Below are 22,268 nucleotides of genomic sequence, written 5' to 3'. Positions count from 1 at the left end.
GTGCACAGCGTTTTTTTTTTTTTCATTGTCTTTAATGGCACTGTACATCACTTGCAGGGCCTTCATTAGGATCTTAGCTTCAACATTAAGTGTAGGGGGATCGACAGTGTTATGGCTCTGTACAGTATGTAAAGTGGATATGAAAAGTCTACAAACTCCTGTTAAAATACCAGGTTTTGTCATGTAAAAAATATATCAGTCATGTGGACCCATCCTGTGTGACGCGACCAGCAGGCCGGTAACTAAAACAGGATGCGGCACGTGATACTGTCCTGTGTGACATGGCTCGGAGGCCGGTAACTAAAACAACAAGACAGGGGGTAGAGAAACAGTTACAACGGTGGGCCCTGCGGTAGGGACAGGGGACGTGGAGACCTCCTGCACTTCCCTGAGTCAGTGTCCCTAACGCTCCTAACGTTCCCTATGCTGGTTCTGCACCGGGCGCCGCTCAGGATACCTGTCGCCCCAGCACACCCTACACCTATCCCTTGCTAGGGAGCTGGGTGGCGCAGGCACTGGCCCCACCACTGTACTAATACACACGAAGGAAAAACACAAACAGGGAAACACCACTTAGCTTTATTCTGTTGCATTTGCTCCTGGCAACAGAATCCACCACCAGCATGCAGCTCTCCTCCTGAATCGCTGCCACCAAGCTCTGTCAGAGCTACATGGAAATCCCCTCTGACTCCTTCCACACCAGGGCTAAAACAGTGCTGCAAGGAAAGTTCTCCAGCTCCTTCCTCCACCAAGAATGGTTGAAATGAACAATATCACCAACACTGATTGCAACACTTGAGACTCTTTTATAGCAGAGCCAGCAATCACACCTGTATTCTAATCATGTGCACTAAACTAAAGAAACAGAGTGCAATGACGCTCACCACCACCAGGGGAAAAATTAGAACAAACGACACCACAGTGCAATAATCCTAATGGCCACCGGGGGCAAAAACCACCTAAGCACAGCTTAGAAAAAAAAAGGTTACCTGTGCTTTTTATCTGTCATGAACCAGCATGGATCATGAAAATATCAAGAAGAAGAATTTCAGAACATTTTCCATCTTTAATATCACCGATAATCTGTAATAATATGATAATTCAATTAAATAAAAACCTTGAAATCTTTTCAGGAGAAAAAAGAAAGCAAAAACAAAAGCTAAAATAACGTGGTTGCAAAAATATCAACACGCTTAAACTAATACTTAGTTAAACTACCTTTATATTCATGACAGCACTCAGTCTTTTTGCGTAGGAGTCTATCAGCATAACACATGTAGGACTGGCATTCTTTCTCCACTCCTCCTTGCAGAAGGGTTCCAAATCTGATGAAATGATTTTCTGTGTACAACATTCTTCAGATCAACCCACAAATTTTCAAAATGTTCTTCTTTACGCTCAAGTTAGTGGTTAATGAGATTAACTGTATGTTTGGGGGCAACAATGGGGACCATAGATGCAGTGTCAGCCAAGAAACCTTATTGCAGCAAATAGAAGACAAAGCAAGTTTACTTACCATTGAAATCAGAAGATGTCCAACAGTGCCATTGGCTCATAACTGGAAATAACCACAATGTCCCAGCAACACCTATCTTCTATTCATAGAAATCTAGCTAAAAGTGGCATTCATGGAAAAATTGCAGCCAAAATATACAGCTTCAGCTTCTGGTTCTCGGGGGTTAATATGGGTTTTTGCCCTCGGTGGCCGCTGGTGTTAGTACAACTGATGTTCCTGTATACAGTTCCCGCTACCTGGTTGTGGCGTTCGAGATACGCTGTTCCTGCTTGCATTTTGCATCCTGCCACTATGTGTTGGGCTGTTTCAGAGGTTTCTTTGCAGAGTCTGCACCTTGGGTCTTGTCTTGTGTGGTAGATTCCTGCTTCTATGGATCTGGTACTTAGTGCTTGCTCTTGTGCGGCTATGATTAGTGCCTCTGTGCTGTCTCAGAGTCCAGCTTTCTCCAGCCATTGGTAGGATTTCTCCATGTCAGCCATCTCCATTATCCGTTGACGGTACATCCCATGCAGTGGCTTGTTTGCCATGGTGCTTCATGTTCCTGTTCTTCCTTCCAGATATGTTGTTGTTGCTGCTTTAGACATTCTCTCAGCATCTCATCTTTTGGTGCCATTTTTCTGATGTATTCCTGGATACTCCTTGATTTATCTATGATCGTGGCTTTTATGTTTATCAAGCCTCGACCACACTCCTTTCTGTTGGTATACAATCTTTGTGTGTTAAACTTAGGGTGGAGACCTTCATGGATTGTGAGGAGCTTTCTTGTCTTCACAGCTGCAGCTTCGATCTCTTATTTTCGCCAGCACACTATTCCAGCAGGATGTCTGATAAGTGGCAGGGCATATGTATTGAATGTGCAGATTTTATTCTTCCCATTGAGCTGGCTCTTCAGGACCTGTCTTACACTTTGATGGTATTTGGATGTTGCTGCTTTCCTTGCCTCCTCATCATGGTTACCGTATCCCTCTTGTATGAGGTACTTGCAGCATATCTGGACATCTGCTATGTGCCCTGCTGGTAGTTCCACTCCATCAATTTTAACTACCTTGCCTCTCTTTACTACCAACCGGCCACACTTCTCCAGTCTGAAGGACATCCCAATGTCTTCGCTGTAGATCCTTGTCAGGTAGATCAGTGAATTGATGTCTCGGTCGATTTTCGCATACAACGTGATGTAAGTCATGTAGAGGAGGTGGCTGATGGTGCTTTCACTCTTGAACTTGTATCCATAGCCAGACTCTGTAGTTATCTAATTGAGGGTGTTCGAGCAAATGCAGAACAGGAATGAGGACAGTTCATCACCTTGGTATATGCCGCATTTGATGGTCACTTGTGCAAGTTGTCTTAAGTTGACTTCCAATGTTGTTCTCCATAGCCCCATTGAGTTTCTGAGGAAGGTTCATAATTTCCTGTTGACATTGTAGAGAGCCAAACATTCACAAATCCATGTATGTGGCATTGAGTCATAGGCTTTCCTGTAGTCAATCCAGGCTGTGCTAAGATTGGTCTGTTTGGATCTTGAGTGACTGCTCTATCTACAAGGAGCTGGTGCTTAGAGACTCTGGTGTTGGTCCCAATCCCTATCAAAGCTGGATTCATGTGTTGGTTCATATGTTTCTGTAACTTGGTGGCCATAATGCCTGACAGGAGTTTCCATGTTGTTGTAAGGCAGGTTATTAGGTGGTAGTTGGATGGAACTGTTCCTTTGTGAGGATCCTTCAGGATCAGCACTGTTCTTCCTTGTATTAGCCAAGCTGGGTGGTGGCCTGCTTCTAGCAGTTGATTCACCTGCTTTGCCATGCATTCATGTACCGCTGTTAATTTCTTTAGCCAGTAGATGTGGATCATGTCTGGGCCAAGTGCTGTCCTACTCTTCATGTTCTTGACCTGCTGTTGGATGTCTGCTTCTGAAATAGTGACTGGTTCTTGCTCTAGGTGGTTGCTGTGTTTCATACTCAGATCTTACAGCCACATTGCACTGCTGTTGTGCATTTTTTTTCCTTCTCTCATGTGTTCCTTCAGTATTTTTCAGTCTCTGCTATTGGTGGAGTTGCAACCTTTTTGTTGTTACTCTGTAGATGGGAGTACACCTTGGATGGTTGTCGGGAGAACATGGCATTTATCTTCTTAGCCTCAGTTTCTTTAGTGTATCTCCCTAATCTTGCAGCAAGTGCTGTGAGCCTTTGTTTAGCAGTCTCTAGGGCTTCAGTTGGAGTCAGGCTTTTTTACTTGCCCAGCTTGGTCCTATTCTTAAGCTTTACTATATATACACTATTTATTGTAAGCAGTCAATTGGAGTTACTTATCTATACTGAACTGTGTCAGCCTCCAGAAGGAGCAAGGGCCTCCATAAGCCTGCACCCATCCCAGGACAAAAGCCATGTCCAATGCTGGTTATAGGTTTGGAAAAAAAATGAAAGAGGAGGCAGCACAGAACAGAACTGATAGGTGAGCTACTTCCTGTCACAGTCTCTGTGGCAGTAAAGCAGCGATGTGCTCCCTCTACTCTCAGTCCCAGCTGATTCACTCCTCTTATTTTCCATCCCCTTCCTCTCCCCCACTTGACAGACAATAATAGCAGTTTGAAAATTCACCCCGTGCAAAGAGTACAGAACATCCCTACTCTTCCTTCACCCTTGGGGGGACACGCAGTTGGAGCAGAAGATCAGTATGGGTCAATTACAGCCTGCAGTGCCCAGTGGTAGTACGATAGTCACAAGCGAAGCACAGACCCATGCATCTCCTGCTACTGTTGCTAATGCCGCTTTCCTCATAGATGGACTGAGACTTTTTAAAGATGTTTGGTCCCCCTTCCAGACCCCTGCACCGGCTGCACTAGCGATATGTCCACCTCTACTGTACATTACTTTCCAGCATTTATAAAGAGTTTAAAAGGATAATCCACTTATAAATCATTCATAAAATATAGCATCCCCTGTCTTACAATTACAGTATTTTACAGTGGCATCTTTTTTCTCAAATAGTTGCAAAATTCAAACCAGAAAAACTTGCAAAACCTGAGAATAAAGGGCTGGTCAAAGGTTAGTGCTCATAAATTATATTTTTCAATAATTAAATGTTTTTGGTTTTTTTTTACCAATTATTACATTCATTAAAACAGATCTATCACCAGATTTACAATGCAAAGCAGATTACATTATGGAACAGATCTCTGAGACTTGATGAAACTGAAACAGTTTGAAAATCTGTCAGAGTGGCTTTCTAGTCTTTATTATAAAGTATTTAATGAGTCTAGCTGATCATTGAGAGAGCTCAGGAGTCCACGTGTATTTAACCTCTTCCCACCCAGCATTACTGACATCTGAAGCTGATGCTGAGTGGGAGGAGAACTAAGCAACAGCAGGGAGGAGAGACACTGAGGAATTTGTTAATGGGACTGAGTGGGCAAAGATTGAGCTTAAACTTTTCAAAAAGGATTATATAGTCATTCCAATATATATTGATTTATGTAATATATACTATAAAGTCTGGTGATAGATCCACTTTACATTAACTAATAAATAATTGATACATATTTCATCAGCTCCAAATTCACTGCAGGATTCCAAATATGATTATTAAGTTTACTACTGGTTAACATTGTTATGATATTTAGATGAATTGGTCAAGAAAAATCTGTTTCCAAAAAAGTGTGTCTCTGGAAATGATTTTTTATTTAAAAGACAATGTGTAAAGGCTTAGTGCTCCATGTGCCTTTTTACATTTGTGAGGAAAACTAGGAGCTTTGCAGACTTCTTGGGAATTTTTGGCACCTAATATGAGTCAAGTAGAGTCAAATAAATGTAATAAATATTTAATCAAATCAAATTATTTTTTTACAACTACATATTTCTCTGTTTAGTAGCTGAAAAAGCAGAACCAGAAAAACTTGCCAAACCTGAGAAAAAAAACCCAGCCAAAGGTTAGTGCTTGGAATTCTGACATACAGATATTTAAAAAGTGGTTATTAGTAAGAGCTATAGTATCTAGATCAAAAGCTTAAGAAATAACATCTAAAAATTAAACATGTGATCTCATTCTCACAAAATCAAGGGAACAAATTTTTAATTAATGATTTCAATGTAAATATACTGTATACTCGTATTAGAATGCAAAAGTCGTGAGATCTGACCAATTTTGAGTACGACATGGTCATCCGTGTTCGGATAGCTGGAGACAATATTTCAAATATTGCCAACCTTGTAAGAATTTTTCAAAAGAAGAAAGAGTCATGATTTTGAGAGTAAAGAAATGTGTATCACTTTCAAAGTTATCTGACTATAAACAATCATGTCAACTATATTCACAATGGTTTTTCTGGCTATAATGTTTTTGCGTGTGATGGCCACTATGTGTGGAAGTTTAATGCCCTTTGTCACTCTAATATTCTTTGTTTCTATTGTCTTAAACAGACGTCACTTGTTATAGATCTAATTTTACGCTAAACATCTGCTTTGTGCATTATCATAAAGGGATTTTGATTGAATATAAACTCTATCCATGTATTAATACACTACATGTCTAATGAAATGCATTTTTTTTACAATAACATATTTCTTTCTTTAATAGCTGAAAAAGCAGCACCAGAAAAACTTGCAAAACCTGAGAAAAAAACCTCAGCCAAAGGTTGGTGCTTAGAAATATGACATACTGTACAGATATTAAAAAAGTGGTCATTAATTGCTACACTAGCTAGACTAATTTCTTCAAAATTATCTTGTCAGAATAGCCATTTTAGTAAATAGAGGATGGTTGCAAATTGTGAGCGCATCACTAATACACAGGGGTCATGTGTAAATACAAGGCATTCGCCAAACTTTATCGAGTAAAAATATCTTATGTAACAAAGAAGCCATGTGGCTCATTTCATAATGTGCAGGTGAAAAATAATCAATCATATTTTCTGAATACACTTGTTCAACTGTCCAAATTAACCCCTTAGTGACAGAGCCAATTTTAACATTACAGAAGCACTTCCATCAAAGTTTTTATCCTTCAAATATACAGTATTGCAATCATCATATTATAGAACATTATGTACTTACAATTGCTCATTTTTCATTTCTACCCAGTCATTTCTTCTCTTGTCTCTGCTCTATGTAGAAACAGGAAGTCTCTTTTCCCTTCATGTGTCATTCCACTCTTAGGCTACTGACCCAGCTGCTCCTCTCCTCCCCCTTGCCAAGGACTTTGCAGTGATGACTCATGAAAGGAAAAGAGACTTCCTGTTTCTACATAACACTTAGAAGTATTTAGCTAGTCTGTTTTTAGTCAAGTGTTTAGAGATGGCCGAACACCAGGATGTTTGGGTCCTGCAAGTTGCAAAAAGTTTGGGTTCGGGTACCAGAACAGTACCTGAACCCGAGCCCGAACTCAGACCGCATTCATTTGAATGGGGGGCCCAAACATCCAGTATTTGCTGCACTGTTATGTGCATGACAGCGCGGCAAACACCGCTTCTGATCGGCGGGGAAATCATCCCCGCCGATCAGAAAGCCGCTGTTCCCACGCTGTCAAAAGACATCGGGAGTGCTCAGCTGTGATCGCAGGTATAAACTGTACCTCCGGTCACTGGTGTCAGCTGATGGGACTACTGATCTCATCATCCGGCACCTGCTACCGCTAATTACAGTGAGAGCAAGAGCTGCAGATGGGAGTATTTATTAGCCGCTCCTGCATTGTAAATAAATAATTAAAAAAAAACAGCATGGGTTCCCTTGTATTTTTGCTAACCAGCCAGACAAAACCCACAGCTGGGGGTTGCAACCCTCAACTGTCAGCTTCAGCAAGGCTAGTTGTCAAGAATAGAGGGGTCCCCACGCTGTTATTTTAATTATTTAAATAAATAGTTAAACTGTTGTGGGGTTCCCCCATTTTTGACAACCAACCTTGCTAAAGCAGACAACTGGGGGATGGTATTCTCAAGCTTGTAAGGGGCCATGGATATTGGCCCCCAGCCTAAAAATTGCAGCCCGCAGCTGTCCAGAAAAGGCACATCTATTAAATGCACCAATTCTTGTGCTTTGCTCAGCTCTTCCCACTTGCCCTGTAGTGGTGGCAAGTGTGATTCATATTTGTGGGATTGATGTCACCTTTGTATTGTCAGGTGACATCAAGCCCATCAACGCCTAATTCCAGCAAAGCCCTCATACTCCTGTAATAAAACTAAAATAAAAAAACAACAATATGCCATACCTGTCCTTTGCTCTGTCCAACGCCGTAATTCATGTCTGAGGGATAAACAGTTTTCAACCTGGACAGTGCCAAGATGAGTCAGTCCAGGCTGAGAACCACTAGTGACTGATGTGCTGCGAGCGCAGCCTCAGACACCAGTGGTGACGTCATAGAGGTTGCGTCCTGTCATTGAGGCTCCATTGCCAGCTGGGCCCATCTCTACAAGTGATGTTATAGATCTAATGGAAAAGAGAATAATTAACTGTGTTGTAAGGAAAAATGAGCAATTGTAAGTACACAGAGCTATATAATATGATGACTAGAGATGAGCGACTTTTCCTTTTTCTGGGTCTTAAAAGTCGGGTTGAACAAAATTGGCCAACTATAGGGAAAATTCGGGGTCCGACTGAAACGCAAAAACCAATGAAAGTCAATGGGGAAGCAAAGTCGGCAGGGAGTGGAGGACAGTAAACACACCTACAGTGCCCATTTCAATGCCAACAACATCAATTCTTATTACTTAAGCTTGGCAACCTTAATTTACTTTATAATAATAGTTACGCATTGAAATCTGGGGGTTATTTGGCTCAAGTTGTGGGGGGGTAGGGCTAGTGGCAGGTTTTCATGTGCCCTGGGCCAAAGAGTGTCAGTGCTCCCTTTTAACACATACCACAATTCATAATGCTCCGATACGGCACAGAAATATAGGTATAGTATAATGAAAAATTCTTCACTGCTTACATGACATGACTGCTATCTATTTTACATTCTACAATAGCTCAAAAAGCGGACAGTATATTACTCTATACAGTATTATGGCCACCACCTAGTGCGCCATACAGAATAATGAGCCTCATATATTTCTCCATACAGAATAATTGGTCCCATATAATGTTCCATACAGTATATGATGAGCTCCACCTAGTGCTACAGTATATGATGGTCCCTATGGATGATGCTCCAGTGTGTTATGGGCCCAAATAATGCTCCATAGAGTCCATATATAATGGGCCCCATTTCTAAGGCTCCAGTGTATAATGGGCCCTGTAAATGCTGCTTCAGTGTCTGTTGTCCCCCATTTGGAATGCTCCAGTATATGTTGGTCCCCATGAACGATGCTCCAGTGTGTTATAGGCCCAAATTATGCTCCATATATAATGGGCCCCATTTCTAATGCTCCAGTGTATAATGGGCCCCATAAATGCTGCTCCAGTGTCTGATGTCCCCCATTTGGAATGCTCTAGTATGTGATGGGCCAAATGGATGATGCTCCAGTGTATGATGGGCCCCATACATCATTCTCCAGTGTATATTGCTCCCAACATTTAAAAAAATGAAATACCTCTCCTCACTGGGCATTACTCTACTCTGGACTCCTCAGCATTGCCATTTTAAAGCTCTTTGCACTTGTACTGTTTCGGTAGAGGGCATACAGACGTGATGTCATCGCGCTCTGTAACCTGAATGTCACTGTCAGGAAAGGCGGAAGACGTCACGGCGGTGGAGCAGGTGGAGAGGTAAGAATTGCAAGTGCTATGGCCCTGAGCAAGCATGGGGGGCCCACTCGTGGGCGACGGCACTGGCACAGGGCCCCTCATAGTATGACGGTATGTCTGACGGCGAGTTGGCCCTCCCACCGGCAGAGACACTTTTGCGTACTATGAAAGGCCCTGTGCCACTGCCGTCGCCCACCAGTAGGATCCCCCCGCCTGCTCAGGGAACCGGCACTTTCATCTGCACCTTCCTCTGTATCACCGTGTAAGGTGGTATAGTATGCGGGAAGGGACACCTGAGTTTCATCAGTGTCACATTCTAGCTCTGTAGAGTGCGAGGGGAATGTAGTGCCAGCAGAATCATCTAGAAATGGCTGTTCATCAGTGCACTCCATCTCCGATTCATGTTGGACTGGGAAATTCAGAGTTTCACTTGATAACACAGGCATGGCCTGTGAAAAGAGCTCCATGGAGTAATCTGAAGTGTGGGCTGCCGCATCCTTCACTTTCAGTGGGGGTGAAGGAGACAAAGAAAGGGGTGGTTCCTGACTAGAAGTCTGCACTGATGACTCAGTGCTTGCATTTTTTTAAACTTCAGATGAGGAGGCGATAGAGCTGGAGGCTTTTTCGGCAATGTAAGGCAAAACCTGTTCCTGATGCTCTGGCTTTAAAAGCAGTTTATCTACTCCCAGAAAAGGGAGCCTTAAAGGCCTTCTTGTGCCAGCTGATGATGCAGGCTTAACACCTCCAGCCTTAGCTGCTATTGTGCTTTTGGCACTTCCAGCAGATGCACCACCACCATCAGTACCAGCTGGCCCCCCATACCCATGTCCGTGGCCTCTTCCACCATATGTAATAATTTTTGTGAAAATGGACTCCAAATACCAGCAGATATATGGTACTGTTTCAGAAGCGGACAGCTCTTTACAGTCTAGGGATAATTGTAAATCTCCGTATATATGTAATGAGTCAGACACAGATGGTCACAGGCTCAGTATGGATTAGACAGTAATATAAAAATTTGCAAGAGGGTACAGTATCACTAGATACAAGGTATATATAGTATACTTTAAACATACTGAATCTCCGTATACATTTCAAGAGGCAAACACAGGAGCTATCAGGCCCAGTATGGATCCGACAACAATATAAAAATTTGAGAAAGGGTACTATGGCGCCCCTGAGGGTACAGTCGCCACAGAGGTACTGCACCTCATCCAAAGGTGTGGTATCTCACCCTCAGGTAAGGAGGGACTCCTAACCCTGCACTTAGCACACACACTAGTTAGCCAGTGCTTTCTGGGTGTACCCGTCGGGAGGATGGCCTCATCCCAGATTGACTAGGAAAGGGTGTTGGGGGTTAGTGTGGAAAGTAGGTACAGTGGGAGGAGCTTAGGTAGTGGAGTGATTGTGGGCATCCAATCAGAGAGAGCAAGCTGACAGTTGATGGGTGGAGCTAGTCTGAGGTAAATGGATCTTTCTAGAGAGTTGTCAGTCGGTGACAGGACAGAGTAAGAGCAGGATTGCTGTGAGAGGGCTAAGGGTAAAAGAAGAGAGAAAAATCTTGTCCAAGCTCCTAGACTGGAAGGAAGTGGTCCTTGGGGCACGGGAAGTATAATAAGCCACCTGTGAAGCCCGTTTCTGGAGAAGGAAGGACCAGACCTCATTGGGGAAGGTGGCTCCTGAAGGTAGTGGAGAAATACAGGGCTGAGCTAGAAAGATGGAGGCTGAGGTAACTTTAAGTGCCTCAGTCGCAGCCGCATTCAATACTCAAAAAGGCAGCAGTTGGAATAAAGGACCCCGGAGCCTGACCCATGTCACCCGGTGTGATCCGTGGCTGCCGGCTTGGGACACTGTTTGCGAAGGCACACAGCAGGAAGGAATGGAGAGATCAGCGCAGAGACACGGCCTAGAAAGGATACACAAGGAGGAGTCTTGAACAGGTGCTCCTGATCTACCTTGGAGTTTGCCGGACCCCTCCCTGCGGATGACACAGTACCAATCGGGTCATCTGGTGCACAAAACTTTTGAGGAAAAACTCAGAAAATGCACCCAGTGTGACTTTGGTGTCTTTTACAACTCACTTGCTACACGCGCTACACTCACCATCATCGTCAATGGCTCACAAACACCATCTCAACTGCCATGGGATACAGCTCTGCCCGTGGAGATCTTCATCATCTTGGCTGCTTTAACTCCGGCCCAGAGGATCTGCATTGCAGCGTCAGCTACCCTAGCCGAGTACCACGGGTGGCATCACGATCCCCTTTTCCAAATTAACTATCATACCATCTTCCCCCTCATCTGAACTGTCATCTTCTTTATTGGACATCCAGGGCAACGGAGCGGGTCCCAATCACCACCATGACATACTTCCCCATTAAAAGAACCTGAAAGGCCCGGTACTGAGTTATCCCCGGCCCTGCATGGCGTTTCATTTTAGCACCAGATAACAGGGATATATTGTATAATTTCAACATTATAAATCTACGTATATATTTGAGGAGGCAGACAGACGCTGTCATGGCCAGTATGGATTCAACAACAATCTAAAAAGTAGAAAAAGGGTACAGTATCACCAGACGCAAGGTATATATATAGTATAGTTTCGACATTCAAAATCACCATATTTATTTCAGGAGGCAGACACAGACACTCTGAGGCCCAGTATGGATTACACAACAATATAAAAAGCAGTAAAAGGGGAATGGATCCCTAGCGTACTGCTGTATACAGTGTTGTGGTCATTTGGCGATCTACATATATATTTCAAGAGTAACACACAGCCTCTCATAGGCTCAGTATGGATCACACCACAATATAAAAAGAAGATCCACAAGAAATAATCACACATGTGGGCCAATGTTCCAGGTGTCAATGATGGACTTTGAGTGGTGGGTGGAGGATGAATTTCGGGCACAAAGGGTACTGGATCAACAGATGCAAGGTATATATAGTACACTTAAAATGCACAAAAATCTCCGTATGTATTTCAGGAGGCAGACACATATGCTCATACGCTCAGTATGGATATGACAATAATGTAACAAGTTGAAAAAGGGTACAGTATGATCAGATACAAGGTATATATAGTATAGTTTAAACATTCTAAATCTCCGTAGACATTTCATGAGGCAGACACAGATGCTCTCAGCCCCAGTATGCATTAGCCAAGAATATAAAAAAGTATACAAAGGTTACTGTATCACCAGATACAGGGTACATATAGTATTGTTTAAACATTGTAAATCTCCCAATTTATTTCAGGAGGCAGATACAGATGCTCTCAGGGTCAGTATGGATTGCACAATATAAAAAGCAGTAAAAGGGTAATGGATCAGAAGGGTACAGCTGTATACAGTGTAGGGGGCATTGTAAATCTCAGTATATATTTCCAGAGTCAGAAACAGACTCTCACTGGCTCAGTATGGATTACACCTGAATCTAAAAAAGAGAAAAAAGGGAAATGTATTCAAAACGTACACCAGTATACAGTGTTGGAGTACTTTGAAATCTTCGTTTATATTTCAGTGTCAGTCAGCCAATCCAGACTGTCCAATAGAGGAAGGTAGATGGATAAAAGTACAGACATAAAGTCGAGTGATTTTAGATGTTTTTGAATTAGTAATCACGGGAAAACCTCCCGGGAGAATTCGCAGAGGCGATGCTGACCCTCAATAACTTTAACTGTGGTTACAGCTAAAAAGGAAATTAGTAAAGAAAGGGTTGCTGTATTGCAGTAGCGTCGATCCCATCACCGTAACTCGTCTCCATCAAATTGTGATCACAGGGAGAGCTGTAGACATGGTCCTCACTGCCTATCACGATCTGTCTGGTCACTTTGGAGTGCAAAACACACAATCCACAGGCCGTAGAGGATTCTATTGGATTGGCATGAGAGGAGACAAAGAAAATTGGTGGCAGGAATGTCACACGTCTGTGACTATGAAAAGTTTGAAAGGTGATCATAAAGCACCAATGCATCCAATTGGGAGTTGACGCCCATTACAAATGGTAGCCATTGGTAATCTGAAGGTAGAAGCCAGCAGGACAGGACATAGCTGCATCTTAACCATCATCGATCAGTACACCAAATTTGTAGTGGCCATCCCTGTGACGGATTTAACTGGCCAGACTACACAGCGGTGGAGCAGGGAGAGGTAAGCATTGCAAGTGCTGTGTCCCTGAGCAAGCAGGGTGGACCCACTCGTGGGCACCAGTACTGGCACAGGGCTCCTCATAGTATGCCAGTGTGTCTGATGGCGAGTGGCCCCCCCACCATCAGAGACACTTTATTGTACTATGAGAGACCCTGTGCCAGTGCTGTCGCCCAAGGGTGGGCCTATACACCTGTTCAGGGCAACAGCACTTGCCCGGGTAAGGCAGGTGTTGAGGTGGGGGGCAGTCCATTTAGGGTGGTTTAAAAAATGACAGATGTTGATGTGTAGGCTGGACTTTCAGCTGCTGCAAATGGAGGAATTGGAGAAGCCAGAGGAAGAGGAGGACAAAAGCGAGGCTTTTTTCCTGCAACCTATCTGTTATCAGGGCAGGGTGGGACAAAATCTTTTGAAACCCATGCATGGTTCATTTTAATGAAGGTTAGATCATCAACATTTTGGGTCGACAGATGGGTCCTTTTTTCTGTCAGGATTGATCCAGCAGCACTGAAGACTCTTTCAGATAGCACACTACCAGCAGGGCAAGCGAGCTCCTGTAAAGCATATTGTGCCAATTCAAGCCATGTGTCCAGTTTTGAGGCCCAATAATCAAAGGGGAATGACCTGTGAGGGAGAACCTCGATATGGGAGAAGTAGTTTGTAACCATACTTGCCAACTGCTGTCTCCTGTCACTTGCAATCGATTCTGTATTAGCTGTCGTGTGCGAAGGACTTGAGAAATCAGACCACCACATGGTCAGGAAACCCCTGTCTCCAACGCCAGTTCGGCTGTATGCACCACGAACACCTCTTCCATTTTGCCCACTATGGCTCGTGGGAGAACCAGCTCCGCTGCTGTGTTCTGGGAATGCCTCAAACAACCTGTTTACCAGAGTTGCTTGTTTGTTAGCCAATATTAGCTCTAGGTTCTCCTGTGGCATGATGTTGTGTAATTTGCCTAGCGTGGATCAAGGATGTTGGCCAACCAGTAGTCATCATCCCTCATCATTCTGGCAATCCGGGGGTCCCTTTTTTTAGAATCCGCAAAGCATAGTCACACATGTGGGCAAATGTTCCAGGTGTCAATGCTGCACTGCCAGTGGTGGGTGGAGGAGCACTTTGTGGCAAATCCACATCCCTCCAGTCATGCACAAACCCTGTACCTGACCTTGGCACGTCCACATGTTCTCTTGCCCCTGAGAAACATCCTCCTCCCCAAAATAATCATCCCCCTCAACCTCTTCCTCATCTTCCTCCACCTCGTCCATGCCAGTTCCCTTACCAGACAATGGCTGACTGTCATCAAGGCTTCCCTTCTCCTCCTCCTGTTGCTCCTCAGCTGCAGATGCCTGATCCTTAGTGTGTGTCAAAGTTTGCATGAGCAGACGCATAAGTGGTATGCTCATGCTTATGATGGCATCATCTGCGCTTACCAGCCGTGTGCATTCCTCAAAACACTGAAGGACTTTACAGAGGTCTTTCAGATTTGACCACTGCACACCAGACAATTCCATGTCTGCCCTCAAACTGCCTGCCCGTGTATCCTCCCACAAATGCATTACAGCCTGCCTCTGTTCGCACAGCCTCTCAGCCATGTGCATGGTGGAGTTCCAACTTGTAGCAACGTCTATGATTAGGCTGTGCTTGGGAGGTTGAGTGATCGCTGCAGCTTCTGCTTGCGACTGGAGTGGACGTTTGAGCAACGGATGTGCGAGCACAGTCTTTGCACCTTATAGAGCAGGGCTGTTAACTCTGGATAATTATTTAGGAAGCATTGCACCACCAGGTTCAAGGTGTGAGCCAGTCAAGGTATGTGTGTGAGTTTTGAAAGTGCTATGGCTGCCACACAATTCCACCCATTATCACTGACTACCTTGCCTGGCTCAAGATGTAGACTGCCCAGCCGTGACTCAGTTTGTCAATGCAAGTAGTCGGCCAGTACCTCCGCAGTGTGTCTACTGTCGCCCAAAGACATAATTTTTAAAACAGCCCGCTGCCACTTAGCACTAGCTGTTCGATAGTGGGAGACCTCATGTGCAAAACTGACAGATGTGGATGGTGTGCTCGTGCGACTGCGCTCTGTCGACGAGCTTTCACTTCTGGAGGAGGGTCGAGCGTCTACAGTCAACTGTTTCCTATACCGTGGGCTAGGCAGCACTGTTCCACCGCCGCTGTCCCCTGTGGAGCCTGCATCCACCACATTAACCCAGTGCACAGTGATGGACACGTAATGGCCCTGGCCATGCCTTCTGGTCCATGCATCTGTTGTGAGGTGCACCTTTCCATTCACAGACTGTTTTAGTGCATGGACAATGCGGCCTTTCACATGCCGGTGGAGGGCAGGGATGGCTTTTCGAGAAAAGAAGTGCTGACTGGGTAGGTCATAGCATGGGACAGCATAGGGAATGAGCTCTCGGAAAGCTTCGCTTTCTACCAAACGAAAGGGCATCATCTCTAATGAGATCAGTTTGGCAATGTAGGTGTTCAAAGCCAGTGTACACGGATGAGAGGATGAGTACTTTCTTGTCCTACTCAGAGTGTCTGGTAGGGTGAGCTGGACTTGAGAGCTGTATATGGGGGAACTTGCATTGGACATGACGGACTAAGAAGGGGTTGGTGATGGTGAGGGTGTTGATGGCCTAGTTTCAGTGTTTCCTCGCGAAAATAATGTGATTGCCTGACTGCTTTGGCCTAGTGACGACACCTCAACATTTCTTGATAGTGGTGTGCTTAGTGGTGGCCTTACAATGGGGGAAGTGATGGAGCGTTGCCGGCTAACTTCAGTCGGAGCAGGTGCACATGTGTTACCTGAGGTTTTGTAGTCCATCCACGCTTGCAAGCACATGTTGGTTAAATGTCTAAGCATGCAGCTGGTATTCAAATTTCTAAGATTTTTCCCTCTGCTAAAGGTCCTTCAGCACTTCATACAGATAACCTTTGCGTCATCAGTAGGATTTTGTTCAAAAAAGTGCCACACTGCACTTTTCCTACTATGGTACAAATTTTCAGGGCTTGCACGCTGTGCTAATTTGACCGTCTGGCCAAGCTGTCCTGCAACTTTTATTTTTCTTGCCAAGTTTTTTGACAGCTATGGGCCTGCTGGATAACCGCTGCTGCGATGACGATGCCTGCTGCGGATCCTTCTCCTGTTCTGACCTATTGTCACCAGCACCGTCTTCCCCCATTGGATGCCAATCCGGGTCAACAACTGGGTCATCCATTACCTCATCTTCAATGTCATCTGCACCTTCCTCTGTACCTTCCTCTGTTTCACCGTGTAAGGTGGTATAGTATGCGGGAAGGGGCACCTGAGTTTCATCAGGGTCTGATTCGGGCCCAGTAGACTGCGAGGGCAATGTAGTGCTGTGGGTGAATGTAACAGCAGATTCATCTAGCAGTGGCTGTGCATCAGTGCACTCCATGTCAGATTCATCTTGGACTTGGGAATTCAGGATTTGACTTGATAACACAGGAATGGTATGTGAAAAGAGCTCCATAGAGTAATCTGAAGTGTGTGCTGCAGTATCCTTCACTTTTGGTGTGGGTGAAGGACACAAGGAAAGGTGTTGTTCCTGACCAGAGGCCTGCACTGACGACTCTGTGCTTGCAGTTTTTGTAACTTCAGAAGAAGAGGCAATAGAGCTGGAGGCTGTTTCAGCAATGTAAGCCAAAACCTGCTCCTGATGCTCTGGTTTTAAAAGCGATTTACCTACTGTCATGTCGGACGCTGTTCACACCACAGCATCCGGCAGGCAGAGGTAGTTCCACCTCCAGCCACTATAGCCTCAGTGGCGCCGGCCTGATCTTCAGGCTCTCGGGGGTTAATCCTGCTGGAGACCAGGTTGGATGGTTAGTCACGCCCACGGTCTTTAAATAGTCATGCTGGCCTATGGGCGTCACCGATTATAGCTTGTGTTTCATACCAAGTGGTTCCGGTCTGGAGTGGAGGTGTTCAAGAGAGAGAGATTCATATCTGGTGTCGTATGATCCGTCGTTATCCTTTCTCCTTCCCATATTTGTGTTTAGTTGTGCCCTGTTCACATTACTGTTTATTCCTGTGTGTGTGCGGCGCAGTGCAGTTTAAGTTCTCCCTGTCTGTCATTATTTGTGTGGGAGCTTTGGTGGTGACTTCTCACTGGGTGGAGGGTGGAGGGTTAAGTGCAGGGCTGAGCAGGAGATAAGGAAAGGTCGGAGGCTCAGGCATTTGCACCTTCAGCAAAAACCCTGGGTTGAGGGTCAGACAGGGTTTCCCCTAGTAAAGGGACACCACAGGGGCCCCGGGTCTTTCAGCCTTAGTTGAACTAAGCCCCCGTGACATTATAATCGGCCCACATTTTTTCAGGAGTCCATGGATCCATTAGATTCCATAACCCGCCAGTTGGCGGCGCTGTCCATACAGGTCTCCGAGTTGAATGGGGCAGTTCAGCAGCAGGGCCTGGTAGTAGCAAAGGTGCAAACGGCATCTGCAGGTATCGGTGCAGAGCCGAAGTTTCCGCTGCCAGAACGATTTTCAGGCGATCGCAGCAAATTTGTCGTATTTCGGGAGGCCTGCAAATTATACTTCCGCATGCGGCCAATATCCTCAGGTAATGAGGCCCAGCGAGTAGGGCTGGTGTTGTCATTACTGAGTGGTGACCCCCAAGCATGGGCATTTTCCTTACCACCTGACTCTGCTACATTTCATTCGGTCGATAATGTTTTTTCTGCCCTCGGGCTCATTTACGATGACCCTGACCGACTGGCTCTAGCGGAATCTAAAATCCGCGCCCTCCGCCAGGGGGAGCGCTTGGCAGAAGACTATTGTTCGGAATTTCGCCGCTGGGCTGTAGACACACAGTGGAATGACCCAGCACTGCGGAGCCAGTTTATTCATGGGGTATCAGGGAGGGTGAAACAAGCCCTCCTGATGTATGAGACTCCGGCATCATTGGAGTCTGCCATGAGTTTGGTGATACGTATTGATCGCCGTTTTCGTCAGGGGGCACAGGAGACGCTACCTCTGGGGGAAAACAGAGGTGCAGGTGTGGTTGAAGTAGATGAGTCCCCTGAACCTATGCAGATTGCTGGCGTGGCACAGGTTCAGCCTCGCGCTCCGGGAGTCCGGAAGTCCGGAGCATGTTTCTACTGTGGTAAAGGTGGTCATTATGTTAACGTTTGCCCGGTACTACCTAAGAGGGTCACACCGGCGGAAAACTGTTAAGCTCAGAGGGTATGGAGGAGACCCAACTGAGCGTATGCATATCCTCCATGATGGTATCTCAATGTATGCTCCCTGCCAAGGTTATTGTCGCCGGCAGAGAGCTACCTATATCAGTGTTTGTGGATAGCGGTTCCGCCACCAATCTCATAGATGAGGAGTTTGCACACACCGCCGGGTTTAAGATTGAAAAACTTCCTCACCCCATACAGGTGGTGACCATTAATGCTGTTCCCCTCCCTCAAGGGGAGATTACTGAGTTTGTGGCAGAGGTGAAACTCCACATTGGGGTCCTACATTCTGAGTCGGTTACATGTAGGGTCCTCCGTAATCTCCCAGCTCAAATGGTCCTGGGTTTTCCATGGCTGTCCAGGCACAACCCGGTAATTGATTGGAAAACTCAGGACATAGTACAATGGAGTGGTTTCTGCCAAGACAATTGCTTGGCCACATGTGTGTCCACCGTGACGCCCAGCCTGCCGGAGGCTTTGCAGGATTTCGCGGATGTTTTCTCTGAGAAGGGTTGCTCAGAACTGCCTCCACATAGAGCCTATGACTGTGCTATTAGGCTAAAACCCGGGGCCAAATTACCTAAGGCCAGGATGTTTAATATTTCTGGTCCTGAGAGACAAGCTCTGAAAGACTACATCGCGGAGAGTCTGAGCAAAGGTCACATCCGGCCTTCGTCCTCGCCTGTAGCCGCGGGGTTTTTCTTCATTAAGAAGAAAGATGGGGGGTTACGCCCGTGTCTGGATTTCCGAGAGTTAAACCAGATTACTATCCGTGATCCCTACCCAATGCCGTTGATCCCGGATTTGTTCAACCAGGTAGCGGGGGCAAAATGGTTTTCCAAGCTGGACCTCAGGGGGGCGTATAACCTCATAAGGGTCCGTCAGGGGGATGAGTGGAAGACGGCGTTTAACACTCCTGAGGGTCATTTTGAGAGTCTGGTTATGCCGTTTGGGTTGACCACCGCGCCTGCCGTTTTCCAACATTTTATTAATGATGTCTTTGCTCATGTCCTGGGGAGATTTGTGATTGTATACCTGGATGATATCCTCATTTATTCTAGCGATCGGGACACTCATTTGCAGCATGTTAGGCAGGTGTTACAGTTGCTCCGGGAGAACCAGCTCTATGCTAAGCTGGAAAAATGTTTATTTTTTGTCCAGGAGTTGCCCTTTTTGGGATATATTGTGTCCGCAGCTGGTTTTAAAATGGACACCGCTAAGGTGCAAGCGGTGTTGCAATGGGAGAGGCCGGAGAGTCTGAAAGCACTCCAGCGGTTCCTGGGGTTTGCGAATTATTATAGGAAATTTATAAAACACTTTTCGACTATCGCCAAACCGCTCACGGACATGACAAAAAAGGGTGCCGATCTGGCGAACTGGCCTGAGGTGGCTATACGTGCATTTGAGCGTCTGAAGAATAGTTTTGCTTCAGCCCCCATTCTGGTGCAACCAGACGTGTCTAAACCTTTTGTGGTAGAGGTTGATGCGTCGGAGGTGGGAGTGGGGGCAGTACTGTCTCAAGGCTCGTCCTTGAGCGAGATGCATCCATGCGCCTACTTCTCCAAGAAGTTGTCGCCGGCCGAACGGAATTATGATATCGGCAACAGGGAGTTGTTGGCCATCAAACTGGCTTTTGAGGAATGGCGACACTTCTTGGAGGGGGCGGCTCACCAGGTCACAGTTATCACCGACCATAAGAATCTGCTCTACCTGGAGTCGGCCAAGCGTCTGTCTCCTAGGCAGGCTCGCTGGGCATTGTTTTTTACTCGTTTCAATTTTCTTGTGACGTACCGTCCCGGGGCTAAAAACACCAAGGCGGATGCTTTGTCTAGGTGTTTTCCGGGGGGAGAACCTCGGGAAGAGCCGGTACCCATCCTCCAGAAAGGGGTAGTGGTCTCGGCTCTCACGACTGAGGTAGAGGCGGAGATTGCCGAGGCCCAAGAGGAGGTACCACCAGGACTTCCCGCCAACAAATCATTTGTACCCCTGCATCTTCGGCCTAAGGTGTTGAAGGAACACCACGATTCGGTACTGGCTGGTCACCCAGGGGTGAAGGGCACCTTAGAGCTGGTATCGCGTCGTTTCTGGTGGCCCAAAATCCGGCAGGACGTGGTCTCGTACGTGGCAGCTTGCATCACGTGCGCTAGGGCTAAGTCACCCCGAACCCGTCCTGCTGGCACGCTACAGCCTCTGGGGGTACCCAATAGGCCATGGACAGAAATCTCCATGGATTTTATCACTGACTTGCCAGCCTCGGCAGGGAACACGGTCATCCTGGTGGTGGTTGACCGTTTTTCAAAGATGGCGCATTTTGTGGCGTTGTCTTCTTTGCCCAATGCTAAGACGTTGGCTCAGGTATTTGTGAAGGAGGTGGTCAGACTCCACGGAGTACCGTCTGACATAGTATCTGATAGGGGTACGCAATTTGTGGCGAGGTTTTGGAAAGCTTTTTGCTCAAGGTTGGGGATCAAGTTGTCACATTCATCGGCGTTTCATCCACAGTCTAATGGACAAACTGAGCGCATGAACCAAAATCTTGAACAGTATTTACGATGCTTTGTGTCCGACAACCAGGAGGAGTGGTCTACTTTCCTTCCTCTGGCCGAATTCGCATTAAATAATCACCGCCAAGAGTCATCAGGAGAGTCTCCATTCTTTTGTGTGTACGGTCAACATCCTCAGTTTTGTACCTTACGTCAGGGTGTCTCCGGGGGTGTCCCGGAGGAGGATCAGCTAGGAGCCCAATTGTCATCAGTCTGGAGGCGGGTGAAACAGCGTTTGTTGAGCATGAGTGCCAGGTACAAACGGGTGGCTGACAGTAGACGCGTGCCAGGTCCGGACCTGTGTGTGGGTGAATGGGTGTGGTTAGCTACGAAGAACATAAAACTCAAAATCCCTTCTTTAAAACTGGGTCCAAGGTTTATTGGGCCTTTTAGGATTTCTGCCATCATTAACCCAGTGGCTTATCGGTTGGAACTTCCCGCAGTGTACAAGATACACAACGTGTTTCACAGGGCTTTATTGAAAAAGGTGGTAGGCTCTGTGGACACAACGCCGATGCCACCTCCAGTCATGGTGGATGGCGAGTTAGAGTTCGAGGTCGCCAAGGTAGTGGACTCTCGAGTAGTACGCCGTACTCTTCAGTATTTGGTGCACTGGCGGGGGTATGGTCCAGAGGAGAGGTCTTGGGTTCCAGCCTCAGACATACATGCGGATCGGCTGGTCAGTTCTTTTCACCGTCGTCATCCGGACAAGCCGGGTCCTATGAGTCTTGAGGGCCCTGGGGTCCCTCGTAGAAGACGGGGTACTGTCATGTCGGACGCTGTTCACACCACAGCATCCGGCAGGCAGAGGTAGTTCCACCTCCAGCCACTATAGCCTCAGTGGCGCCGGCCTGATCTTCAGGCTCTCGGGGGTTAATCCTGCTGGAGACCAGGTTGGATGGTTAGTCACGCCCACGGTCTTTAAATAGTCATGCTGGCCTATGGGCGTCACCGATTATAGCTTGTGTTTCATACCAAGTGGTTCCGGTCTGGAGTGGAGGTGTTCAAGAGAGAGAGATTCATATCTGGTGTCGTATGATCCGTCGTTATCCTTTCTCCTTCCCATATTTGTGTTTAGTTGTGCCCTGTTCACATTACTGTTTATTCCTGTGTGTGTGCGGCGCAGTGCAGTTTAAGTTCTCCCTGTCTGTCATTATTTGTGTGGGAGCTTTGGTGG

The 22,268-nt window shown here is 46.2% G+C and overlaps 1 protein-coding gene across 1 annotated transcript in view; it reads left to right on the top strand.

Annotated features, from left to right (window-relative positions):
* The window catches only part of TRDN (triadin), a 477,806-nt gene that overhangs the window by 275,814 nt on the left and 179,724 nt on the right, over nucleotides 1-22,268 (top strand). The window contains exons 17-19 of the mRNA XM_073576110.1: nucleotides 4,501-4,557; nucleotides 5,379-5,438; nucleotides 6,086-6,142. Of these exons, the coding sequence (XP_073432211.1) occupies nucleotides 4,501-4,557; nucleotides 5,379-5,438; nucleotides 6,086-6,142 (174 nt within the window). The remainder of the gene's footprint in view (nucleotides 1-4,500; nucleotides 4,558-5,378; nucleotides 5,439-6,085; nucleotides 6,143-22,268) is intronic.

This window comes from Dendrobates tinctorius, unplaced genomic scaffold (assembly GCF_039654945.1).
Source record: "Dendrobates tinctorius isolate UK_male_01 unplaced genomic scaffold, ASM3965494v1 ptg000046l, whole genome shotgun sequence".
Classification (NCBI taxonomy): Eukaryota; Metazoa; Chordata; class Amphibia; order Anura; family Dendrobatidae; genus Dendrobates; species Dendrobates tinctorius.
The sequence above is the reverse complement of the archived record's forward strand: the minus strand, read 5'-3'. Positions and strand labels throughout refer to the sequence as shown.